Below are 27824 nucleotides of genomic sequence, written 5' to 3'. Positions count from 1 at the left end.
GCTTTTTTAGCGAATCCTGCCATGAACGCGCCTGATTGTAACGGTAGTCAGATGCGGTCATTTATTAATCTACGATAACAATTGCGGATAATATGGCGTATGTTCGGATAAAAATTCGAAAATTACAGAATAATACACCACTCCCATGCTGGTTCTTGGCGTGAATATTGCTCTGTCTGGCGGTTCTAGTGTGAATGTTGTTTTGCTATATTCACTTAACGAAATAATAATAAAAAATCCAGGGTAGAATTCATAAATTTTATTATTCTGATCCGGTTGTACCTTAAATTTTATATCGGAGATAATATGTACTCGATATGTGCCAGCAATTGGCGCGGTAAAGCTAAATGTGTTATTCTCGGGTGTCCAGATAAAATCATTTATGGTTAACACAAATGTTAGATTGTATCGCAAAATTCTGTCTATCAATTTATTTGTCACATATAATTTCTCCAATCTTGGGATATCCAACGATGATATTTTTGTGTTAATATCGTTAATTTTTTTAGTCGCATTGATAAGATCCCCGCTCAATTTTGATACTTCACCGAGGTAAATGAATCCGTCGACCTTTTCATTCACTAATGCGCGTACCACGTTAATTTCATCGTTAATTTTAGTAATATCCTCGTCGATTTTTCTTGTTTTCTCACTGAGGTCGTTATGTGATGTTCTATCGGCTTTTTGAAATATTAATGCGCGTGCCGATTCAATATCTTTGTTGATTTGGGCGATATCTTCGTTGATTTTCTTTGTTTTCTCGATGAGGTCGTCGATTGATGTTTTATCGATTTTCTGACCCATCGCGGTATTTATTTTGGTAATATCTTCGTTTATTTTCTTTGTTTTCTCGATGAGATCGCTGTGTGATGTTCTATCGGCTTTTTGAAATATTAATGCACGTGCCGATTCAATCTCTCTGTTGATTTGGGCAATATCTTCGTTTATTTTTCTTGTTTTCTCGATGAGATCGCTGTGTGTAGTTGAGGAAGTTTCGATGAATTTTTTTATATCCTCGTCGAGTTTTTTATTGAGATTTTTTGATGTATCGTCTAGTTTTTTAAGATCGTTAGTTAGCTTGGTAAATCTTTTTATCATTCTGTCCTGAAGATCGTCGTGTAATGCTTTATCGGCCTTTAGAAGCATCGCCGCTGATAGCTCCTTGTCGGATTTTTCTACATCCGCGATATTGGCCTTCAGGGGTAACTTCGCTATAATATCGGCGATATCAGCAATAGATTTTAATACCATCTCCGATTGACGAGTAAATTGACTAATATGATCGCGGTATTCGTCTCGCTTGATTATATCAGTTATTTTCACGTTGCTGGTTTGTAATCTTCCTTCGGTATTTTGAAAAACAGCAACTTCACCAGGATCCACCTCTGACAGCGATAGAAGATTGTTAATATCGCTCTTGGTTGCGAACTTTGATAGATCGACGTCAGTCACTTCTGCTTTTTCCTTCCTGTAGATAAATCTACCGTAAATATCAACCATGATATTTATCTACGGCGTATTCAAATACAATTTTGTGATACGGACCGGATGATTTTGAAATTGCGTCGAGGACGTTAATTGACTCTGGGCCGCATATTGGTGGATCCGCTAATGTCTGCGTTGGAAGTGTCGAATACCAAACCGGAAGTTTCAGCGAAGACACATAGATGATAAATTCATTTGGCGGTGCTAATCCGTACGAATCAAAATAAACGACTTCGCGAGGATTAATCGCGTAGGCAACCCAGTGTGTGCCAGGGCCGGTATTTTTATCGAGATTTATTATTCCTGTCTCGGTAGGGTTTGGTTTTTCTGGTAGTTGATCCCGCATAAATACGCCTCTGAAAAATTTTTTTTTTTTTTTCTTTACTTCGCTGATTAGATCTAAATTTGAGGCTGGTAGACTCGACTTAGGCCGGATCCGTATGGGGGGCGTCTTAGATAAAGGCCGGATCCTTTTCGTTGTTTTTGCAACATTCTCTCGATTAGGGGAGAGAGGGCGGGAAGTAACCCTCCCTTTTTTTTACTGTATCGTCCTCCCACCACTTTTTCTCCTAATTTGGAACCTATGCCCGAGAGCGCGCCTAATCCTAATGTCTTTCCAATAATCGGAAGGGCCATTTTTATCAGAGGGAGACAAGGAAGAAATCCGCCTGTTTTGACCATATCTCTGATGGCGCCTATGGAAAGGCTCACATGAACGCCAGAATTTGCTGATTTGGCCTTGGTAAATCGTTCACGTTGACCTCTAGTTAGCGACAGTTTGTTAGGCCCACCGTGAATCTGATCGTTTTTCAGTGTTAATTTCATACCGCATCGCTTTGATATCGCTGTTTGGAGTTTTTTCATCTGACCTGGGGTCAGAGTTACACTGACGTGTTCGTATGGCATATTAATAATCGCTTAATCTAAATTTGGAATTTGTCACATGTTTTCGACAGGAGCGTCAATAATTCTCATTCTGCCGCTGATGCCTTCCAAGATCATTGTTCTATCACCGAGAATCACCGCGATGGCTCTTGCTACTTGCCCACCTGTGTCAATTCTGGCTTTGAAATGGATATCAACGACGGATTGTTTTACCAGGTCGAGATGTTCCAAGGAGAAGTAATAGATAGGATAGCGAGTATTAAAATCTATCTGTGATATTTGTAATCCTGTATCGATATTTTGATCGCGTCCCATGAAACTTAGCAAGCGATGATATGCACGGGCCGTCGAATAGGTGGGAAAATTAATTGATATTTCCTCGGATGGTTCTTGTTGGCCGTTTATTCTCAGTGATACGTTTGTTGCTGCGAAATTGTCAAATATCATATGACTGTGAGTTTGATCGTATCTATTTGTGTTTTGGAGAACTATAAAGATATGCCTAGGTGCCGAAAAGCCCTGCTGTGATGCAATTCGCCAGGTAAATATTCCGTTGATATTAATGTCGGTAAAGTCGGTTGTTGTTGTTAACCAGGACATAACGGATTTACCACCTTGGTTCATAAATGACAATAATTTTTCTTCCACAAGTATCGATGGAGTTATTGCTGGCATCCACAAGGTAAATTTGTTTAGGATTACCTTGCCTGCATCAGGAACAGTAGCATTGTCTCTCCAGATAGCTCTATCATTACTCGCGGGGTCTCGAATAAACGAAATAGTATGTTTCGCTCCGTAGATAACTTTTCTGAAGTGTCTACAAAATCCAAAAATGTGGGATAGTGGAATTGCACAGGAGAATCTTAAACTAGGACCAACCAGCATTGTTTTCCGCGTGGCAAATCCGAGATTGTAATTGGGATTGGTGTCGATCATTACCGCCATCTGGGTGGCTGGATTAGCACCAGCTGCATCATTCGGTATAGCGAGATTATACTGGATATGATCTGCGCTGTCGTTAGTATCCTTGGCGAACATCATACTAGGACCAGCTGACCTGGTAAAATCATCCGAGTATCTGGCCATACCTATCACCGTCGTTGCGACATCAGCGTTATCTGTAATTGATTCAATTTCTCTTCCATCAATCGTGTAGGTGACGCTCTTGAATAAAGCCATAATTCCGTTATTGACAAATCCAACTTTGGAATCTGCTGGATAATCGGTATCATTAACTCTCCTTAGTTCGCCACCAAATTCGATATATGCCTCTGATGGAAGAAAATATCTCGTTGTGTCGTGAACTTGAATTTCAATGCGATTAGGTGCATCTGGTGTCACTGCGTCGTATGAAAAATACTGGAAATCTCGCACGGATGTGTCTCTGCCTACAGGCTCGTCCATGTCAAACACTTCATTTGACACTTGTGCGAACATTTATTATTAAGAACATCATCTAAAACGAAGACCGCTGCCTGAAATGAAGCTTGTATTTACGAGATTTGTCTTAGCAACTTCCTTTGCTAGATTTGTCTTAGCAACTTCATTTGCAAGATTTGTATTTGCAATTTCCTGCGCTATATTTGTCTTAGCAACTTCCTGCGCTAGATCGTTTATTTTTTTATTTGCTGCGTCGTTTATGGCTTTACTGACTTCGGGTGGCATTTCTCTGGTGATGGGTAATTTGACGGGTTGTTTTTTGCGCACTAAATTTAATATTTTACTTTTGACAGCATTGAAACCCTTGCTGGCCAAATTACCGATACCAGAAATGGCAGTCTCGCCGATCTTTCCTATTGCTTTTAATCCGAGCTGTTTGACCACGGGTCCAATTTTAGGTATTATTCGCGTAAAGAGACTTCCAATGATATCGCCGAATCCATTGCCGTGAATATATTTGTATACGGGCAATCGAGAGTTTACTACGCGGACCTGTCTGGGTCTGCGCTGATGCTTGTGAACAATCATATTATTTCAATTGTGTTGTTTTAATCGATGAGCTCATCGACAAGTTCTTTGTAAATGTGAGAATTAATGATGCCGCCGCGGAATAACCGCTGACAAATATCTGAGGCTTCGTTGATTACTTCGCGAGAGTTATTTCCGGCTCGTTTTCCTCCGATTAATACTTCAAGGCGAGATACATCGTTGACAACACTGTCAGGGCAAATTGTATATCCGCTTCCTGTTTTTGGTTCTGAAAATGACGATGGCGATAACGCTTCCTCGAATACTTCTCCTGACGATGTCCCTGACGACGTTAATGGTGATTCTAAGGGGAGTTGAAAGGAAGGGGGGTGAAAACCCGGGATTAATATATCACTCTTCCTTGTAGATGATAGACTTTCCCTTAGCTTCTTTGATTTATAATCACCAACATCCGATATAAATTTTTCAAAATTTTTATCAGAATAGTCTATTGGTTTTCCTAAAGTGCCAAAATAAATTATCGCCAGCCAATCAACTTCTTCGACTTTATCAGCAATAAATCTTCTCAAAATAAATCTTCTATTTTCAATAGAATCATCCGCAGCCATCTGAATTTTTGAATCATAGTTTCTAAGTAAATGCAATATGTTCGTGTTCAAATAATTATCAGCGGTTACACTAGTATCAAGTTTTATTGGATGAAGTTCATATTCTTCCTTCATCCTTATATCTTCGGAAAGTTGTGCCTTAGGTTGTGCTGGTTTAACTATCGGTGCCTTAGGTTGTGCTGGTTTAACTATCGGTGCCTGTGGTTGAATATCTTCTTTTTTCCTTCTTGATTTTCTCTCTTTTTTCTGAGGTGGAATTTTTTCTTTTGGTCTAGCTCCTAATTCCTGTGGTTGAACTATCGGTTCCTGTGGTTGAACTATCGGTTCCTGTGGTTGAACTATTGGTTCCTGTGGTTGAATATCCTCTTCCTGTGGTATTACTTTTCTCTTCCGTGTTTTAGTTTTTTCTTCCTTCTTCTGTTGTTTTCTTCCCTTCGCGTGCTGTTTTATATCTTCCGCTAGTTGCTTATTATGATTATATCTATCGTCTGCTGCTTCTAAAAATCTTCTAAAAAATGGATCCCTTTCACTCGCCTGTGTTTTTTCCGCATAAACTTTATATAACATACCATACCAATTATTACGGGTTTTATATTTTTCCTTTCCTATTTCAGTCAAATATTCATTTCGAATACTAAACATATCTTCCGCAAATTGACCAATTCGATCTATGGTATACAGTGTCGAGAGCGGTCGTGATATTATTTCCCATCCCTCATCGGTGAAATTTTCTCTTAAATTCTCGATACTAAACTTCCCTTTTTTTACTCCCGGTTTTCCTAATACGGTTTTTCCCTTACTTGCTCCAGAATCAATTGCAGGTTGTTGCCCTTGTGCTGCTGCTGCTATTGCTAATCGATCGGGTAATGTTCGTGATTGTTCCTCAATACCTTTCAACATAGGAAAAATTCCCTTTTTCTTAGTATCCGGATCTTTTTCGTCACCAAATACAACTTGCTCGATTGTTCCGGTAACTGGCTCCAACCATTTCGATGATGCCTCGGCAATTCCATGTTGTACATCTTCGTAACCACGAACATTTCTCTTAAATAATCGTTTTGTCGGGATAAGCTTCTTTAATGCCGCTAATTGCTCTCGCGCTAATCTGGCAGAATGAGGCTCTCCAACTGTACTAGCTTTCGGACTCATATTATTTTCAACTATATTGTTTTAATGCGAGGTAAAATTAGGATTAGCAGCCAAACTTTGCAAACTTCGTCGACACCAGAATAAATTTCCCCCCCCCCCTAAAATCCTTGTTTGGAATCATTGAATTTGCACACAAAAAATTGCAGTCGGGAGTGAATTTACGCAAATTAATTCTCGCAGGAAGGCTTATTTTTGAAATCTGAGGCTTCTACGGAGAAAGTTCTCGTAGGAGGCTTTATTTTGGTCTGACAGTCTGGTCTGTACAACTTCCCTGCTGCTACATCAATCAAACGTTTACACGTGCACAGACTAAAACTAAAGTGCCTTAAACTGCTACTGTTTCATTCTTAGCAATATATATATATATATATATATATATATATATATATATATATATATATATATATATATATATATATATATATATATATATATATATATATATATTTAATGTATGTGTGTGGTTATAGTTGAGATTACAGTGATAGACTTACATCGTAATCGGAACAATCCAACCAAAGGACACTGTTGCCATCATTATCCAGCACTATTCCATACAGACAGCCCTACAATGAACACATTTAGTGCTTTTGCAGATAAAGATTTGCAAGCCAGTGAAGATATTGATTATAATTTTATGAAATAGTTAATACATATATATATATATATATATATATATATATATATATATATATATATATATATATATATATATATTAGGACAGAATTTTTTAGTACAAGTAACATGATTGCAATTTTCTCTTAATTGTATTAAAAGTAAGTTGATAAATTATATTGAAAGTAAATTTCTATTAAAATATATTGAGACTGAATCCATTTATTCGTTGTTACAATTATATACTACTATTCAACAATGATTACGCTATTATGATCAAGTACGAACCGTCTTATACACACATTGCTTGTATCTCAGACTCAGAAAAAAGTACATTCATTAGGTTACGTAAATAGTGAACTAGACAGATTCCAAAGATTCCTATAGAGGGCAAATGTGCTGATCTTGCAGAAGTACCTACGTAATAATGTACATAGACCTAGACAATAATATGTAAGAGACTACGAAGCCTCACTTTGAGATTCTGGCCAACGCAAGAGCTAGGAGCGCGCCATATTTGGCGTTGTCTTAAGAAACGGGTATATAAAGCCCCAGCCACGGGCCGACACCAGTTTTGCTGGCCAGAAGATCAAACAGACTTTTGTCTTTACAGGTAAGATTATGAGCTACGTAGAATTTTTCATAGTATAAGACTTTTTAGTGTTAAGATGTTAACCTAACATCAGTACGTTTAAACATTAGATTATTTTAATATTTCTTTGCTATTCTTTAATATAATGTATCGGAAAGTTTAATTGTTTGAAGAACTTATATTTACTTATAATTATATTATTGATTATAGTAAAAACAGCGTTCGCTACCAACTTCATACTCAGTAATAGTTAATTTAGAAATAAAATACTCTTTAAATAATAGAGTTTAATATGTTGACATTTTAGAATTAATTCAGTAAAATATATTTCAATTACGATATTAGTCTGAAATATTGAATTTTAGATTCTTTTACTATCGTAAATTTATTCGACATTTAATTATCTGTATTACATTCTAAACGGCAGTTATTATACAAGTATAATGCTGGTAAGTGAAAGAATATCGTAGTTTTATATGCATTTCTTACATCCGCAAATTGAGCTTGTTGTAGTTGATATTGAAATGTAAGTTCATATGTTGAGTATTTCAATAAAGTTTTGCTGGCCAGAAGTTCAAACAGGCTTTGTCTCTGCAGCTCGACCCGTGTACTCTCTCATGCCAAGCTTCCCCAACATGTAGCTGCATTTACAACATCAACAAGTGACACCTCTTTCAAGAGGATTGAACTTCTTTTCTTTTCTCTCTCTCTCTCTCTGTCGGATTTGAGAAACGGATTGACTTAGAGTTTACGAAGCAAAACTCTTCGCAATATATATATATATATATATATATATATATATATATATATATATATATATATATATATATATATATATATATATATATATATATATATATATGCATATATATTGTTCTTTATATTTTGTTTAATTGTTTGTCTGTTAGTTTTAAATTTATTTTTTATTCCATTACATGCTATTGTAATGTAACATTGTTTACTGGACTTGAAATTTTCCAGAATTGAATTCAGTTCTGTTTGACCTAACATGCTTTTTTTTTAAAACTTTGATTCATTGATGCAAACAACTAATAATAGCTTCATTATCCTCTATGGGAAATGAAACACTGTATCTAGTTGCTGACCTTGTTCCAAAATCAGTTACAGTTTTGATGAACAACTTTTTTAAAATTTTTCTCATAGTAAGAATCATTAAGTTTAGTCAAGGTCATACCTGACTACGCTATATTTATTCATGTGCCAATTGGTAAGAAAATTCTATTTTTTTACCAGAAAAAATTATCTTTTGACCCTCCTCCTGGAATCTGTTTTGCGTCTTAATTAGTGGTATAAATATGAGGTAGTCGCTGCCATAGATCAAATGTTCATTGCAAATTTGATCATGGTCCAATGCTTTTGATTTCTTTAGACCTTTAATGATTTCTCTTACTTCGTTTAAACTGATACTGGTCTGTAAGGCCTCGATATGGCTTACTTCGTCCTGTAGACCCCGATTTAATTCTCTCTCTATAAATTCATAAAAGTTTCCGTCAAAACTATGGTTTAAATTCGGCGTGTGAATGTCCTCATAGTATCTGGCAAAGCCATTTGCGATGGAATCATCATCACGGACACAAACTCCATCAGTTGATAGTTCCTGACAAAAATTTATATTGTTCCCTCTCTTAATGTGATCATTTTCCAAAAGTGTCTTACATCGCATTCATGTGCTTTTTCAATTTCTTCATACACCTCCCCCATATATTTTTCCACAGCCAGTTTTTGAACGTTTCTAAAGTCTCTCTTCTTATCTTTATATTCTCTGTAAGAATTAAATTGACTACCCCTCGGTCTTCCCTCATTTATCCAAGTATACCTAGCTTGTCTTTGAAGTTTATGTGCTTCTTTGAGTTCATTTGACCAGTATGGTTTGGCATGATAATTGAATTTAGACTTTGGAAACGCGATGTCGCTTGACTGCTGTATTGCATTAACAATGTGCCGGTAAAAGCTATCAACATTGTCCGACATAGTATCTATATCTAAAGTTTTCAGGCGAAGGTCCAGTTCAGATTGATAGTTTTTCAAGATATCAGCGTTTAATTTATTCCAGGCTATGTTGTTTCTCTTCATAGACTGTCTGAAGTCTCTCCCACAGGTCACTGTACGAAGGGAAGTAAGGATAGGGAGGTGGTCAGATATCACGTGCTCTTCATGATCTGAAACAATGTGCACACTTCGTAATCTACCTATGCATTGATCCGACAGTACAAAATGATCAATCATCGTTCTTGCTGGGGTGAACGTATAACGGGAACCAGTGCATATTATTAAATGTCCAGCACTCACTAGATTATTATATCGCAAGAACTCATGAAATACTCCATCTTTGTAATCTCTGAAAGTGGCTGGTTCAGCTACTGCATTGAAATCACCAGTAAAATACACGTCCCCCAGCTGTGAGTACTGATCATAGAGATTTTGAATCAACTCAATTTGCGCTTTGTAACAATCTATGCCATATAATATGGTCGGCATATATACACAAAAAATATATACATTTTGCATATCGGGAAATTTGAATTCTATGCCAGCAACTCTGTCACTATTAACTTCATCTATAAAGTTAGCATATCTCATGAGAGAAGTTTTGCAGAAGATTGCAACTCCTCCTTTACCACATTTTATTAACGTGCTATTAGAGGAAATATACTCTGCCTTAGCAGTGCATTTATAATCAGAACGAATAGTATCGCAAAATGGAAGTATGTGCTGTAATAGTTTATGTTCAGTTACGCAAGCTACGTCAACATTATATTTATCCAGCATTGCACTAAAGCTAAGAGCAGAGGACATAATTCCTCTAACATTCCAGGTCAGTATATTAAGATTCATATTAACTTGCAATATAGGCATATTAATACTTATGCATTGTGAAAGCAGGACTAAAATGACAAAGATGACAAAACACATTAACTTACGACAGAACATAATGGCAAATTTATGAACAATTGACTGTCACCCTAGTCACGGAATATCGCATCCTGCACCTTCATTTGCCTCCTGATCGCGATTGCTGAACACCTTTTGGCCATGTTACATCATTTTCAACAGTGTTGCAGTCTGAATTATATACAGTCAGCTTGGCCGATAGACAATTACATCTACTGTGGATAAACTTTATGGATAACGGATCTATATCGTATTCTTTCAAGAATTTACGTAGGCCTTCAGCAGTAGATTTGACGCCAATGCCACCTACATAAAAGCGCCTTGTTCTACGTCTAACTACACCTTCAAATACAACATTCTCATTATTGTCATCAACATCCTCATGTCCAACAATACTCTCTGAACCTATTTCTAAACCTGATTTACCAAATGATCTAGGTCTTTCTACCTGACCACCAATAACGGTAGGTATCTTGCTAGGAGGGGTTTTCAAGTCAATACCTTTCACATTACTGTTGCTAGCAATCGGATGTCTAACGTTCTCTATCCTGGTCGAAGTCGAAGTCCCCTGTTCAGAAAGCCGTTCAGTGTGGGTTAACAGTTTATTTTGATTCCGAATGGGTGTGCGTACAACATTTGTCACATCAGGATGAACATTAGCTTTATAAATCTGTGGGATATTTCCATCGAAGGGGACGATATGCCTTCTATCGAAAGTCTGTGAAATTATATCCGAACTTTTTGAAACCAGAGTTTGCAGAGCACTGACCCCCACTCTTTTCCAATGTTGGTTGGGCCGTTACACCGGTTCGTGACTCCACTGCCATTGTACCTGGTGTAGATTCGTCAGCCTCAACCGACACGGGAGACAGACAGTTGGACACTGCAGTTCTGTTCTGAGATTCACTTGATAGGCAGCAGTGTGTATCGCAACCAGTTTTGTTAGAGTCAATGAAGACGGGAGATGAACAGTTAGACACATGAATCTTGCTCTGAGCAGCAATTGATGGAGAGCGTTGATCACTACATCCATTGGGACTACATGTTAGGTTACTTACAGCTGGACTATTCGTGCGAACGACATCCGCATAAGACATGGGTTTACTCAAAGATTTCATCAGCTTAACTCTAAGTTGCTCGGTGATGGTGTGGAGAGTTTCATTTTCTTTCATCAACACGCTTTGATTAGTTTTCAGTGACTTAATCTCATTACGGAGCAGTTCTATTGTTTGAGATTGTGCCTGTACCTTATTGTTTACATCAGCACGGAATGCATTAAGGTCATTCATAGTCACCAATGTGATTTGGGTTGCCTTCAGAGATATAATCTCTTCTCTGAGCGAAACAACAGTTTGTTGTAGATGACCGCAATCACTCTTGATTTCCGCTAGCGAGAGTCTTGCTGAATTAATCACTTGTTCTGCTTGCCCTGAACTATGTTCATCGTCATGTTCACAATGTTCAGCTTGTACATTAGGGTTTGATTTCTTCTTGCTAAAAATAGAATCGATCTCGCAAGGATCCCCTTTTATAAATATAGCTAAAGAATAACAATCCCTTGCATATTTTATTAGACTACTTACACCATTTCTGTTCTTTCTAACAACCAAACATCCAGACGGACAGCTAGGAAAACCTCGTGCTCTACTAAATAAAATTGACCTATACCAGGTTACAATATCTTCACTGTCGTGTGAAACCTCTAGCAATTTCTCAATATACATGTCTCTGGGTACATTATCTAGTTCACGATCAAGTCTTCTAATATAGTCCTGATTGGGAACCTGAGATATGACATCTTGATATGTTGGGCTGTTACAACGTTGACTCGAATCTTGGGCATCTCTGTCAAAACATGTATTGTCAACATTCTGTGTACTCGTGTACTGAGGTTGCGAGCATAGATCTGCCTTGTTTGATGGCCAGAAATCCCGCCAGAATATCAAGGACCACCAGAACTAAAACTTTCTGATTTTAATACAGATAAAAAAAAATTATTTATAAAACTTCAAAAATATCAGGAAGGTTATCTGTGGAATATTGAACGTACTTTCATTGCTCCTGATGGTACAAAACCTCCTGATTTAGGAATAACTATATAAATGAAATATCCTGAAGGGAGAAAACCAATCATCGACAAAGATTACACTGATATGAATTATTTCGAAAATATTAAGTTTGAACTCTCTGAGTCACTTATAGATCTACAAAATATGTTTTCTTTTCTATCTCAGTATTATGATGATGATATAAAACAACATATCATTGAAACAATACAACATCTAAAGCAGGTTACATCAGACCTTGAATATATCAATAAAATTGTCGTTGAAGTAGTAATTTTCCGTGGTGATGAATTTATTGCCCCCCCACCCAGCAATACAATAACACTACAACAGTATTTTCTTAATCATTTTAAAAGAACCGAGGCAGATCTACCAAAAGTTGTCCTGCCAGAACTTAACGTCGACGCGCTAAAATAAAATCAGTTCACGATCTAATCAATGAAAATTTTCCTCAAATTACTAAGTCATGGAAAATAATAAATCCACCTGCAGGTATTCTCAAACATAGCAAAGATCCGTACGGCGGAGGTCGTCACATTTCACCAGGAATTGTAAATATCACATCAATTATTGCAGTTAACCTTGTATGTGATGTAACTGATGTCAGCTATCAAGTAAATCTTGAAGAATTCGGTCAGGCCCAGCAAGGATATATTTTGTATATATTCACGCCGCAAGTTCCTCCTAGATATTTGATTGTATAACAGTATATTAATCCTGTTTATCTGCGATGTCATAATCAACTATTATAAAGAATACATTATAAACTTACTAACCAATACGGACACTTGTTTGATTTAAGAAATGCAAATTTGAATATAAATCTCTACGTAAAATCTTAACGATTTTTAATCATAAATATATTTTTGTAGAGTCGAAGTTGGTGTTTTACAAATAAATTATTTAATCAAGAGGTATTATATAATGTACCAAGAAGTGAAAGTTTTTGTACACAATAAAGATGTACTTGAAAATGACACTTTAAAACAATATTGACACTGCCTCTACTCAGGGCAGAACAATTTAGTGTTAATATAATTATTTTTTGTTGACGCAGGAACAATTAAATGAATTGCAGCGAGAACATATTATGTTGATTACGTGTGATAGAGATTCTGAATTATGCACATTCTAATATTGAATTTGATCGGCTTAAAAAATATTATATAATTCTGAATAAAAATATAATTTCATCAAATTGATGGGTCTATTACCCATACTTTTTCAGATTGTCAAAGAATTTCATCAAATTGATGGGGAATAGGTACTAAAAGTAATGAAAATCAGTCAGACTTTGTAATTTGATGGGGTAATAGATACTAACAATAATGTAAATCTCATCAAAAACAGAACAAATTACATAATAATAATAATAATCAGGTAGAATAAAAAATATAAATCTGAATCCCTTGACAAAGTTAAGGATAAATATTATAATCTGAATAAATAGTTCAGAATAAAAAATAAATCTGTATAAATATTAACTTTCACTTTCACAATCAATAGCCACGACAGGAACCCAAGTTGCCATAACTTTCATTTTCATCAGTTTCACTACTTTCACTTTCACAATCCCTCTTAGTGACGTTGTTGCTACAGTCTCTGACAGCACTTTCACTTTCACAATCACTAATGACAGCGCTTTCATCTTTACAATCTGACATAATCTTTTTCAACTGCCTCACGGGAGTGTTAATAATCTTTTTTGTTTTGTGTTCGTGAGCTAATTCTGATATAACTTTTTCGATCGCGCGTGAGAGAGACACGAATTTCTTAACTTCTGTATCTTTGACCGTAGCCAAGGATTAGAACATAGACTGTTGGATGAGCTTAATGAATATATATATATATATATATATATATATACACACACACAAATATTTGTCTTAATTATAATATGGGGTAGTTTGAGATATTATCCGCGATTAAGATTAAACCTTCTAAATATAGATCCGATCTTGATAGAACAATCCCTGACCCACGAAGATGAACTCTGGTTGATCCAACGGAAACTCTGATTGAAAGTATTCGTGATGCTAAGAAAGAATTTTGCGACGATGGTGCATCTCATGTGTAGTCAACATTTAGAATCATCTGCAATAATGAAGTCATCAAAGCTACAATGAATGACCAACGAGCGGCGACGATTATTAATTATCTCGACAATCAAAGATATTTTTTTCAGAGTAAAGTTTATTAAGGATGTAGACGATACTTGAATTATCAGTAACAAACGTGACCTTGTCCTTCATAATGAAAAAATCGCCGTATTGAGCAAAAATTACAAACCATGAATGTTTACTGGTATTGACCAACCATATTCTGAACTAGCATACCCTGTAACCGCGATTATTTATACAATATATCCGCTGAATGATAAACTCAGGTTCATGATCTAAATCCGATTAAATTGTCAAGGCAAAATTGTGTAGCCGAATGAGTAACGGAACACTTTACAAGTTCGACACGTGTAAATGGTTTAACGAAAAATAAAGACATAAAATAATAAATGGTTGGGCAGAAATAGTTAACGATACCGGAGCGTCTATCAGAAAGGTCGCTGAGCTAGGAAATTAATATTTCCAATAATGGTATAAACGATAACCGAAGAGATTTGTTACGAATCGAAGTATAAATGGAAAGGAGCTACGATTGAAATTATTGATCATAATGCGCATGCGTGGGCTCATACAGTAACAATATTTCCACAAAATTGAATTGTTATTTTTTTACCAAGGAGATATATTTGATTTTATTAACGAAATAAGTAAGAACGATCCAGTAAATGTATGGTTATTTCAGAGTTCCGATGATGGAAACTATGATTAGTTCGTACGACCTAATGGAGATATTTATCGCGCATAATCTCTCCACGAAGAAATGAAAAATCTTGCCTTAAAATACACCAACGATCACGAAAGGTTGCTCAGTAATTGTTTTACGACTCTATCTGTTGCGCTCATTATGCTAAAGAGAAAAATTCGTGGAAGCCTACAAGGTTTGATTTTCTCAATGATATAATATCGAGTTGTGTCGAATACGGACACGGTGGATTATGGAATACCAGATACGATTATAAGGATATTATCTCGCTTGACATAGCTGCATATTATCCCGGAAGTTTTCTTGCAATGGGAGAATGATCAAAATAGTATACGATGATGTAATGCTGGACCAACAATCAAATCCAGCTCGGATATTTTTTCGAGCAGACATAAAAACATCGATGTGATTTATGTTATTCAGCGATATACACAAATAACTAAAGTGATCAGAGATAACTGCAATATTGTAATTGTGTTTAATGGAGTTGATACACATACTTTGCAAAATATTCATTAAAGTTTGTGTTATGGGGATATGGACATGATTAAGTTCAAAAACTTCTTTTCAAAAGCATATCTACCCCACACGGATTTATCAAGATAAATTTACATGATCCTTGATCACGATATCGTATAGTTCTTGATAAAATCGTCGGTTGAGAGACTGATAGAATAATTATTTAATTACTCACACATTTATAGCAGCAGAGAGGGTGCGACCACAAATGAGTATCACTGTGGGTAAACAAAACACATGCAAATTTAGAAAAACACGAACGACAAAGACAACGTAACAAATAAACTAACCCAGTTAGAGAAACTCTCGGTCAGTTATAGGCTTCGGTTTGACGTGATTGACCTTATTTTTTTTTTCTTTCATTTTCGTAGGAAGCATTATTTATCAAAAATGGACCTTCCAGCGAGTGGTCTGTTCACACTCTCTTCTGGTCAGATAAAGTCTAAGACAATCAATTTGTACATTTACTTGTGTTCATGAATGTAATGTGTAAACATAACGGTTATATATCTATCTATTGTCCATGTAATTAAGCAGTAAATAGAATATGTACATAGCATTTGATTTCATAGCATTCTGGGTCCAGTCTTGTTTACAATTAAACTTAAAGTTTCCGTTGGAATGATTCAGATTCAGGTCAAATGAAAGTGTATAAGAGTATGGATTTGATAAACAAATAATTCATTTCTATTTTAAGTGAATCTGTAAAAATCGAATCTGATAAGAATTTACAGTTGTGTATAGTTATAATTTGAGAGGAATTTTTATATTTAAAATAATCGTTGCAATTTGACTTTTGCTTAATATAGCTCATTCTCGTTTGGACTAATACACTAATTTGGATTACAGTGAACTCACTCAAAGACATCTATGATTGCATCAGTGTGTTATGTCGGGACATTCAAGACTATTGGAAATAATTCAGAACATGCTATATTTTCGGACTGGTGATATTATGATTATTTGGGATTAAATTCACAACCCTTTGTCTCTTGAAATTGCGTATTTTGCTATAAAGAATTTTTTTATATGCTTGTTAATTCTATTTAAAATATTGATTGGAATTACTAAAGTATTCATTGACATTTGGATTCATGTAGCTCGTTCCCTTGTGGACTAAGAAATTGATTTGGATTACAGTGAACTTTTTCAAAGACGTTTATGATTTCATAATTTTCTCATATCAGGACAATCGAAACTATTGGAAATAATACAGAACATTCTATATATTCTGCCTTGTTAAAAATATTTAGTATTGATAGGGATTTGATTCACAATAATGTACGTGTCCTTAAAGTATCACTGTTTATTGTAGTTATAATAATTGCTTGATAACGTTATTTCAAATTTGTGTTTTCACTTTTCTTCTGCTACACAATCTGAGATCTCTCTCTCTCTCTCTCTCTCTCTCTCTCTCTCTCTCTCTCTCTCTCTCTATATATATATATATATATATATATATATATATATATATATATATGTAAAGAATACAAATCATATGGCGAATAACAGTCCTTTCAAGTGTACCGGATCCAGCAAGGGGACACGTGTGTCAGGGATTGATTAAGATAAATGCAATAAAGTGGAAACGAACAGTGCGAAACTCGTATCTAATTAGCCTGAGCGCTTTCGACTCTTAATGAGTCTTTTTCAAAGGCAAATACAAAACATAGACAAGACAAACAAATAAAACAGAAAAGCGGTTATGTTTGCAAAATTTTACATGGCTGTTTCTATAGAAATTAAACCTATAAATGTATTGTTTCAACTAGTTTATTTCAACTTGTTGCGGATACTGGAAAATATTTTTGTGGGCCTAGACTGTTTTATCTGAATATCCGAATTTTTTTCAGTGATTTTGTATAGTTTAGTGTTGTCAGGGAAAAGCTTATTGATAATTGTATATCGTGTACGATATTATTTATATATTTTAAACAATAAAGGTAATAGGATTATTCTGTGTTGGACTCCAGCCTTATTTAATTTGAAAGTCCTCAAAAATAATAATTCAGAAAGAATCGTTGCCTTTGTAAAGATAAATCACTTTTAACATGGACATTTAACTTCCTTGAATGGCGCTATTTCTAAGTTAAATATCACTACGGACTGAAAAGCATGAAAACGATTGATATGTTTCTAAAACTGTTTTGACTTTTTTCCCTGAACCTAATCTAAGCACATTGAATCATAAATATTTCTTTAGGATAAAGAATCATTAGGTGTATGAGCATGATTGATTTGGTATAATTAATTGTTTTTTTTAAAAAAAATTAGATTAGACGCAGTATAAAAGCATCGATACTGGACAATAATTTGAATGATTTGTTTACAACTTTTTTTATATACACGTCTTTCTTGTAACGGAAACGCTAATAACAAAAATATATTATCCTATGTGAGGTGATTCTGGCAAGATTTGGATACGCAAGTCAGTGCTAGACATAAAAAGAATCTAAATATTTTATTATAACAAAAACAGTGTCGAAGGTAGTCAACAGTTCTTAATTGAATCTTTCCATCACTTGAACAATTTTGCAAAACAAGTATCAAGTTTCATTTGGTCGTACGGCTGACTATTATGCAAGCTGTTTATATTTGCTCCAGTGACGTCACAAGCTCGCGCGTGCATATTGGGCTCTTTACAACAAGTCACTCATCTGTTTCCTTATAGGTCATATTATTCTGCCAATTAAATAGTTATATCTCCTCATCAAGTGACTGAAATGTCAAATAATAATGTAAGATCCCCGACAGTAGTATATTGCATTTAGGAATACCTTTAAAAAGTGAGTATTTATAAATTCTGAAAGACCCTTTCACAAATCTATCAATTTACCTGACGTTCCATAACTTGTTGATTGGGTAAGGGTAGTGGTCGTGGTTGAATGTTTAATAACAGTTTCACTTGTTTGTCCACTTGAAGTTGTTTCCCTCACAGTAGAGGACGACATTGTAGCCACTGCTGAGACGATGTAATTGTTAGTATGGTTACAGTGATTATTGCAGAAATCCGAATCACAGCAAATGGGACAAGTAGACATATGATGGTGCGTTCCACTGGCAGGGCAAGTCTGAGGAGAACAAGTTGATTAATTAATAACTTAATCAATGAATTACACTTGTAGTTCATTTCATACTGGATGCATACAGAACTTAAAGTTTCAACTTAAAAATTAATCTAAATTTATTTTTTGACACTTTTTGTTGTTGTTCCTACGTCATTAACACAAAAAGGAGATGTTGTGGGTCCGTCCATCTAGTATTTGCCTATGAATGCCATAGACTATCAACCCCTTCTACTCCATTTTATTACAGAGACGCTGAGCTTTGGCATATAATTTGGGGGTTGATGTGAATTCTTAATAATTTGTATTCGGGCCGGGGGGACACGGCTAAGGATTGGGAACGTAGTTAACTATTAAAGGTAAATGACTTATAGAGAAAACTGCAAAAACATGCTGCTCTGATCCGGGTTACTTGGTTAGAAATGTGTTTGCTTTTTTTGTTTTCAAGTGTTGCGTACAGGCCTCAGGTGACCGAATAGTCTAAGGCGCTCGCATTTCCCAGCCATTTACATCTGACCTCTGTCCGCGTCGGCCAACTTAGGTTGATGAACAAGCTTGGCAGTAGCTTCCAGTGCTTAGTGGTTCTTCCCGGTGTTTTCCTCCAACAAATATACTGGCCTCCATGTATAACATACCATGCATTGAAACATTACGCTATCACCCACCCACCCACCCACCCCAGAAAAACAGACGTACTGTCTGGCTTGTATATATCCTGAAGATATTGTTGTGCATGTGATACGTTCCAATCGGTCACTGTAATGATTGGTCAACGAAAGTTTGGAAGACAAACATTCTGACATATTATGAGCATTCCTTTACTTGTAATAGATCTGTGTCTTTCTTCTTTTCTTTCCTCACATAATTAATACAATTTTATGCTTGATAGTTACAATTCGTTATAGTTACCGTAGTTTTGTTAAAACACTTTGACAATAGTGTTCTTTTGCTGTGATACGAAGCTTAGAGGATCTGACAACATAGTTTGTTATTTAGACAGTTACCACAGGTGTAAACAAATCCTGCACCATTGAAAAGAACTCGTTCAAGATAAATATAGAATACTTTTCATAAATGAGATACTATAACGTACTTTTGATTCTAATTATCTATACATACTACATCTTAGTAGTTGATATACCTTTAATGTTTTTTACACTCACTTTTGTAAGTTTGTACTGTATCTTACCGACGCGTGACCACAACGGCTCGTGTAAAAGGTACTTTGTGGGAACATATAATTGGGCTCGAAAACACAGAACTGAAAAGAAACAGCTTAAATTATTCTGCATTTTGGATGGGAATACAAGGTTCGAACATATTTAATTGCCATAAGTGAATCAAATATAAATGGAAAATTGGAATCAAGATCATGTTAATTTCTTGTTCCTTTTCATGTTCTGTAGATGGCATTACTGGCAAAATTAATACAAAATATATTACTAAGGCGTGGAAGAGAGAGAGAGAGAGAGAGAGAGAGAGAGCGTTGGCGTACATGGTCATTAGAGCAAGTACATTCAGTATATACTAACATAATAATGGCATGCATTAATCGAAACGGATTGTGTTATTTATGTATTTCTTAATCTCACACATTATAAAGTATTTCTGTGAACACAATAGTTCTCACTACCAAAGACAACCGTTCCTAAATGAATCAGAATAATGAGAAAAGGCCTGAAATTGATATTGCCCACTTAGCATACATTGGTGTAAAAGACAAGTGTAGTAACATGGCAGGTGACTTGGGTTTAAAGACACCTATCTGAGCATAATTTCCAGATGTCTGGTAGAAATCAGCTGTATCTGACATGATGTTCATCTATTTTTCAACTTTGAGTAACTTTAAGTGGATTTAATTTTGTATTGGCATCGTTTGAAAGAATATAAATGTGTCCTTACTATACTCTCCACAATACTGACTACGCTTTCCATAAAGAAGCAGATGTGCTTGGTGCATGTCTTCTTAGATACACATATACTACAAGACTAGGTTTTCAACTCGAGAAATTGCAGCTGCACATATAACCCTTGATTTATTATCGGTATTCGCGTTTACAGTGAAACCTTTACGTGATCTAGGTGCCATCATTTTCGTTCTCTACTATCATACATTTTGATGAGTTCGATATGGGTGAGACAGATAATATTAAAATTGCACGATTTTCTTTTGGTCAGAAATTGTTGCGTTTGCCCAGATCATCAGTATTTCAAGAATGTAGCTATAGTGATACGCTGTCACGACATAGTAAGGAAGCTTGCAGATGTTTATATAAGTATGACGTTCGGTATGGCAAGACAAATATCAGTCAGTTGCATTTGTACGAAGAATTCTCAACTATCTCGTAAATGATCCGTTTTGGTCGAACGTACGTTCTAGAGACGAGTGCCATGAAATTGATCATTTGCTGATTGGATAAAACTACTGGAACATTCCTAAACAATTATCATAATTTAGATTTCCACCAGTAGGCTGTTGCCTCGACATTATCAGCTTTATAAATGGATTGCAACATCATGAATTCTCTGAACGTTGATGGGAATGGGCGAGACAATTATAATAGTCATTTCGAATGGAAATTTCCACTTTTTCGTGTGAAAGTTATAACATACATATAGAAATAATTGATAGCATGTCCCCTTTGGCATGACAACATATGAAGAAAGTTTCAGTCCTGAAAATGTTGACCAGTGCGGCAATTGTCCAACCAGATGAAAAATCACACACATTTAGATATTTTCCCACTTAATTTCTCAGATTAAATTTGTTATAGCGTAGGGATAGAAAATATGAATACGGTTTTGTATTTGTTACATGTCTCTTGTTTAAGCTTTCTTAATATGCTAATATGGGACTTATATAGTAAGTAGTTCGATCGTCATATCAGGCATGTACACTAAATTGGTATGAAATGAATCGTTTCAAGTCTTTGATATCATCCGTACAGCTTGTGTTAATGATGTTAACAAGGTGCCTACATCTTTTTGTTTCTCCCTATTTTTAAAGTGATTGCCGCCCAATTTCACAGTAGAGGGCATCTCTGCATCCATGGCGACCAAACTTCACATGCCTGTTCCAAGACTGTACGATTGTACGTCAAGATAAATTAACAAGACTTTTTGATAGTATACATTCTATATTGTTAATGTGGCAAGACCAAGTTTCATACGAAGTTAATTGTACTATGAGGCAAAGATTTGATCAGACAGAACTTATTTTTTCCATTTGAACTCAGTTTCGGTAAAATAGTTTTAGTTTCTTTCTGATGAGAATACATACGGTTTTTGAAGTATTGAAGTTAAGATTATTTTGAGGACATCATTAATATAGTTTGATAATGGATTCTGAGATTTAAGTTGAAGAAAAGATTCATCTGCAATGTTTTTATGAGGTACGATAATAAAATGCAATGAAAATATAACTATATAAAATATTATACTTTTAATAGTTTTGAGCCAATATGTGCATTTGATGCAAAAAAGTAACTGTTGTCACCTGAAATATAATATAATTTTGCCAATTTCAACGGTAGTGTAATCCCCAGGCTTCTCTCGAGAAGGAGTCGGGTTGGGAAAATAACTCCGTCACAGTGCACTGCTTGTTTCTATTTTGAAATCTGTGCAACACTGTCTCATAATTTTAATATAAAGCCTTGAGTTTGTTGTCAACAATATTTTTTTAAAAACCAAACACTTGCTTGTTTGCCAATTCTGTGTTGCAAATTCCTTTATGTAGACTTTATTCAATGTATAAAGGTCCTGCCTTCCATAATGAAGTACTCTTTGACCTTTGACCATATACTCACATCATCGGGCCCGCAGACAGTGACCTTCCTACATGTGGTGGCGTTTGATTGGACATCACAAGGGAAGCAGTATGGACCTCTTCTATTGCGCGGCATGTCTAAAAAGAACCCAGAAGTGGATTAAAAATTAGGTTTGTCATTAAAACATGTTCTCACTTAAGATTTCGTCGTCCATAGGGTCTAGATTACTTGGTGGTAACTGCCTCAAACACTTGCACCCACATGGTCCTGAGCTCGAACAACTGTGCCTAGAAGTGAAAGATATGGAAGCCACCTGTCCATGTCCATTGATCCTCGAATATCCTGTCTTTTTCATCACATTAACCTCGAGGATTTTTAAAAATCTGAGCCGGTATATTTTGTTGTTTTATCAGTATCGTTTTACAAAAGGCGCCATTATAAGTATAGTATCCGGTCCATTTGGTACAGAAATAAATGAGGAATTAGTAAACGTCATTGTAAATTTGCATGACAAAAAAAAATCAAAACGGATGGAAACGCTGAATAAACCAATTCTTATAACAAAGTTCGTTATCGCAGATGATTTAAAAAAAAAACAACAGAAAACGTCCAAGTTGGAGTTTTTAAACAATGAGCAATATAAGCCGATTATAAGACAGCATCCTTCCTGACTGCATTTATTGTAAGGGTACGTAAGATGGTGTTGTCTAGCTTGCCATATTCGCTTAAACTACACGCTACATATGTCTCTAATGTTACGACAAAAGAAAGAAAAAATTGAATACCCGTGGTGCCACAACCTTGCCGGTTACAAAAATCTCCATTCGTGCAGCATTCCATGCACGTGGTAATATCCCTTGATGGGTCGTCTTGAATACTAAACGAGTCTCTCTTTATCTGCATGCAAATCTGTTTTAAAGAATAAATGCCGAAGTACAAGAGAAAGCAACATAAATCATAAGAATAAATATACAAATTAAAAAATCCAAGGAAAAAAATTAGAGACTGGAATTTCATCATTTTGTGCCTAGCAACCCCACAGATTAAGGAACATTACAATGAGACACTCCTAAAAAAGGAAAGGACCAAACTCTACTCAGTAACTACAGTGAAAACTGCTTTGCAAGCTGCTAGAAACGGTGCTTCAGCTCCACTCATACAGTAAACATCCTCCTACCAAATAAACACCGAAACGAGTGTTTCAGTAACAACCTACTCTTTACAATCCACCGAATAATCTGGTGACATTAACAGAAAATTAAAAGTGATCGTAGCTAGAGCTGCTTTACCTACAAAAATGCTTCCTCCCTTAAGCTTTTCGACCTGAAATAATTTTCTTCCCTCCCCCGGTCAAGCAATGCTGGAAAAATATGGTTAAGGAAGAAGTTACTGACACAAGTAATGGGGAAAAGTGAAACTATCTCAAATATACCTTCACATCCAAAAGAACCCACTACAGCAAGCACACCACTTATGGATAATAGCCTCATCCAACCCATTACAGCCAGCGTTCTAAAAGGTTCCTATACACTAGAAACTAAGAGATACTCTGACTCCCCATATATTCCATCCCTATAATGGTCAAAACGAAGATAGAAATGTCAGTCACAACTCTGTTTCGTGCAGTGTCACTATTTTGTTCTTGTTTTTCTATTTTGTCTTTGTTCTGGATCAAGTGACCTGTGAAAGGTCCTGTCTAATCTGGTTGTCGAATTTTAATGTTTGTCGACTTAAAATAACAGAGAGTAGAAAGGATACTGGATGAAAGTGTTGATAAAAGTTGGAAGAAGGCAATAAAATAATAAATAATAAAATGTGTGCAGAAAATGTCAACAGTTATGTAAATAAAAGCTTTCAAAGAAAGGCTAGTTTAATATTATTTCTCTTATTTTTTACCTGGAGATTTCTTACCATGAGAAGAATGGTATTTGCATCCAATAGAAAACAGCATAAAAACCTTAGTAGGATTATTAACTAAATTCAGCCTCTTGGCTTTTGTGTAGTATAACAAAGAAAACGTGGTAGGTTCAGTTAGTTCGAGAAAGGTTACTTCCACAAAAAATTCAACTCATTTCAAATGACACAACATTTACAAGATACAACAACCTACACTGAGTTTATGTATATTGTCCATTTAGGGCCTAGGATAAGTATTGCTGTTCTTAATTTATCAATAATGCACTGGATTTCATTTTTTTTAATTAAATGAAGAAAAATGAAGGGAATATAATAAGAACTGAATTGGTTATTGATATATGTTATAAATTCAAGGAAATCAAGTAATTTATTTCAGACATCGCTATTTTGCACTGGACAACATGTTTATTTGCAAATTCATACTTATCATCAAAAGAGTTACTTTTTACACTGTTAGCTTAGACGTGTAGTCATTGTTTACAGTAAATACCATGATGATATCTTCATTATAGACCTGTATTAAAGCATAAACTTGCACTTTTCTGTTAACATTTCTTGTTATTGATCTCCACAATACCATTATACCCATATATTTTTCTCTCTTTCAACACACAAAATAATACAAAATTGAACCATTTTACTGAATCTATAATATGGTGTTTTTATTTTGAAGAGAGATTCATTTAGGCGTAAAATAACTGAGAAAATAAAACATAATGATGTCAATTTCTGCATGGTCTATTTTCGTTTTGTTGTTGATGTTGTAGGGTTTAACGCCATTTTTCAGCACAAGATAGGCTATACATGGCGGCCAGTATAACTGGTGGAGGAAGAAACCTGGAAAACCCAGGGAAGAACCACCGACCCACGAGACTACTGGCAGGCTTTCCCACATGCCCACGCTAGCCGAGCCTTGGACTCGAACCCACGCAGACAGAGGTGAGATGGCAATGATTCGGAACGGTGAGCGCTTTAGACCACTCGGCCACTCGCGGCCCCCGTTTTGTTGTTGTTGAAAATATTGACATATTTTTTGTAATTTACTAATGACATTTCACTGGTCTGCCAACACGGGGTAAATTAACAATTGCTATCACATTTAAATCAACTGTAAAATTTTTTTAAAAATGCTCTTATTTTTAGTATTCTTAAATAATTTAGTGCCACGATATCCTAATGTTGTCAACTTTGTAAGGAACATTAACAGAAATTGTACTCGGTATCCTGATATGTTTTTACTTAACAATGAACATTAACAAAAGAGGTACACGGTATCTTAATGCTTTTAACTTTGCAAGGAACGTTAACAGAAGGGGTAAATGGTCGAGTGAATAGAATTATTTTTATATAGCAAAGGTTCGAACAGAGTATTTTACAAAATATTTTGTTGTCATCAGATGATTTATTTGATCATGTTAAGGAGTTCTTTTCGATATAGGCAACATACACAACGAACTGCAATATTGCCATCATTTTTCATTGACGCAGGTTTTAATGAATGCTCCGAATGTTCTAATTTTAGCCTTTAGCCAAACTAAAGATCGTGTGCTGAATGCTACCAAACTTTAATGACATTTTAGACCAGGAAATAAAACTATCCATCCAAACAATTATATGTGTGAAAGTGAAAATTTTCTACTGCAAAAGAAGGCAAACTTATTTAACTGAACCACTTGCGTTGGTCTAAGAGCTATATAGCATGAAAGTTTTTTGTTTTTACATGATATATATCATAAATTCCAACTTACATTTTTTTGCTTTACAACCGACATTTAAAAGTTCCAATCCACCAGATGTCACCACTGACTGAACATAACACTCCTGTAATTAAAGAGAGGTTTATAAAAAATCTCTACCTTTATCAAAGAAGCATCAAAATTCTCACAAAGACAGAAATAAAAAGCTAATCCCGATTCTTATACGTAAGAAAGCATTAATTTTGCATCTTTGTTTCATCAGGTTGCTATACAGCGCCATCGTTAGGAAACAAATATTACATAGAGCGAAATATAATTACTGACAAAACTTCCCCGTATCTTTACAAATGCTTCTTGTATAGCTGCCTCGTTTTTTTTGTAATAACCTTTCTCGTGTAGTTATGTATCCTATCTCAGAAGAACAAAGAGTTAAATAAAGGTCATATAATGGCAAAAGGAATTATATTCCCCATATCAAGTTTCTTGTAAAACAAAACTGAATAAAGCGCATGTTGATTATCATTAAAGACTCATTGAAAATAATGATGCATTTAACCCAACAAAGTATAATGTCCAAGATTTATATGGAAATCCTGACCTCGTGTTCGCCACACTGAGTAACATACTGGCATGTTTGTGGACTCGGAATGTCTTTACACTCAAAACACAAGGGTCTGGCCCCTGAGAATAAATACAGCATAGTAATAAAGAAAACACATAAAAAGTGATATCACACACCAATATATGAGCAAAACTTCAGTCATTGATTTTATTGTAGCTAATCAAAAACATTAATCTTTACACTCAAAACACATGGGTTTGGCCACTGAAAAAAGTTACGAACAAGAAAACTGATAAAGTATAATAGTGTATGAAGCAAACCGTCTATGACTGATTTCATCTCTGCGAATCAAAAGCGTGAATCCTTATACTCTAAACACAGGGATCAGACCCCTAAATAAATAGTGACGAAAACAGACTAAAATGATAAGGCATTTATGAAGCAAAGCCTCGGTGATTGATTTCATAATAGCAAACCAAAACATAAACATTAAACCTATAGGATAGGTGCAGAATTGCCTTTTTCTAATTATTTATGTTCTTTTTTTAAATTTATTTTTTATGATTGTTATATGTGGCTTTTAATAATTATTTGACTAGTGTTTTAGAAATGCATGGATTCATAACCACTGCTGCGTGTAATATATGTTGAAAAAGACACATGTTCAATATTTTTTTAACCTCGTAATTTTATTCTAATCCAGGTTTAATGGAATAAAATGCCATATTAACAAAGTGCGACAACATAGTCAGATATGTAAATTATTTTAAAAATCACGTGTGTCATTAAGCATCCTATCTAAATGGTTCCATGTGGTTTGAGGCTGTCGTTCTCAATAACCTCATATATGTTGAATTACAATTCAAACATCGCCTGAAAAACAGAGTTACATGTATTTGGATGGTTCCATTCAATATGCTCACACAGTTAAAAGGCTATATAATTACTCACCGAGTGTCACCTGTATAAACTGAACACTAATAATCAGGTAAAGTAATTGTGGAGACATTGTTTATTCCTGAAAGTAGAGATAAAACACGATAAATAATATGTGTCCGTTTGAAAGCTTTTCACACTGAACAAAGTAAATTTACTTTAAGTGCATGATAGGCGAAATGGTATACTACCACCATGTGGTTCAGAATTAAAACTCATGTGCCTGAAGTGCCGACATATGCGCTTCATTACATATATCTCAAGCAACTGCGTCTTATCTACGTTGTTTTTATTT

At 35.2% G+C, this 27824-nt stretch overlaps 1 protein-coding gene across 1 annotated transcript in view; it reads right to left on the bottom strand.

The window, feature by feature from the left end:
* LOC149794207 (uncharacterized) overlaps positions 1 to 27601 on the bottom strand; it is a 40255-nt gene extending 12654 nt beyond the window's left edge. Inside the window, exons 1-7 of the mRNA XM_089966540.1 lie at positions 27545 to 27601; positions 26630 to 26712; positions 23203 to 23326; positions 22457 to 22554; positions 19840 to 19911; positions 18422 to 18656; positions 6551 to 6622 (exon numbers count right to left, since the gene is read on the bottom strand). Of these exons, the coding sequence (XP_089822666.1) occupies positions 6594 to 6622; positions 18422 to 18656; positions 19840 to 19911; positions 22457 to 22554; positions 23203 to 23320 (552 nt within the window). The 5' untranslated portion in view covers positions 23321 to 23326; positions 26630 to 26712; positions 27545 to 27601 and the 3' untranslated portion in view covers positions 6551 to 6593. The remainder of the gene's footprint in view (positions 1 to 6550; positions 6623 to 18421; positions 18657 to 19839; positions 19912 to 22456; positions 22555 to 23202; positions 23327 to 26629; positions 26713 to 27544) is intronic.
* Positions 27602 to 27824: the final 223 nt, after the last annotated feature.

The sequence above is a fragment of the Sinohyriopsis cumingii genome, chromosome 8 (genome assembly GCF_028554795.1).
Source record: "Sinohyriopsis cumingii isolate HCF-2022 chromosome 8, ASM2855479v2, whole genome shotgun sequence".
NCBI classification, from domain to species: Eukaryota; Metazoa; Mollusca; class Bivalvia; order Unionida; family Unionidae; genus Sinohyriopsis; species Sinohyriopsis cumingii.
The sequence above is the reverse complement of the archived record's forward strand: the minus strand, read 5'-3'. Positions and strand labels throughout refer to the sequence as shown.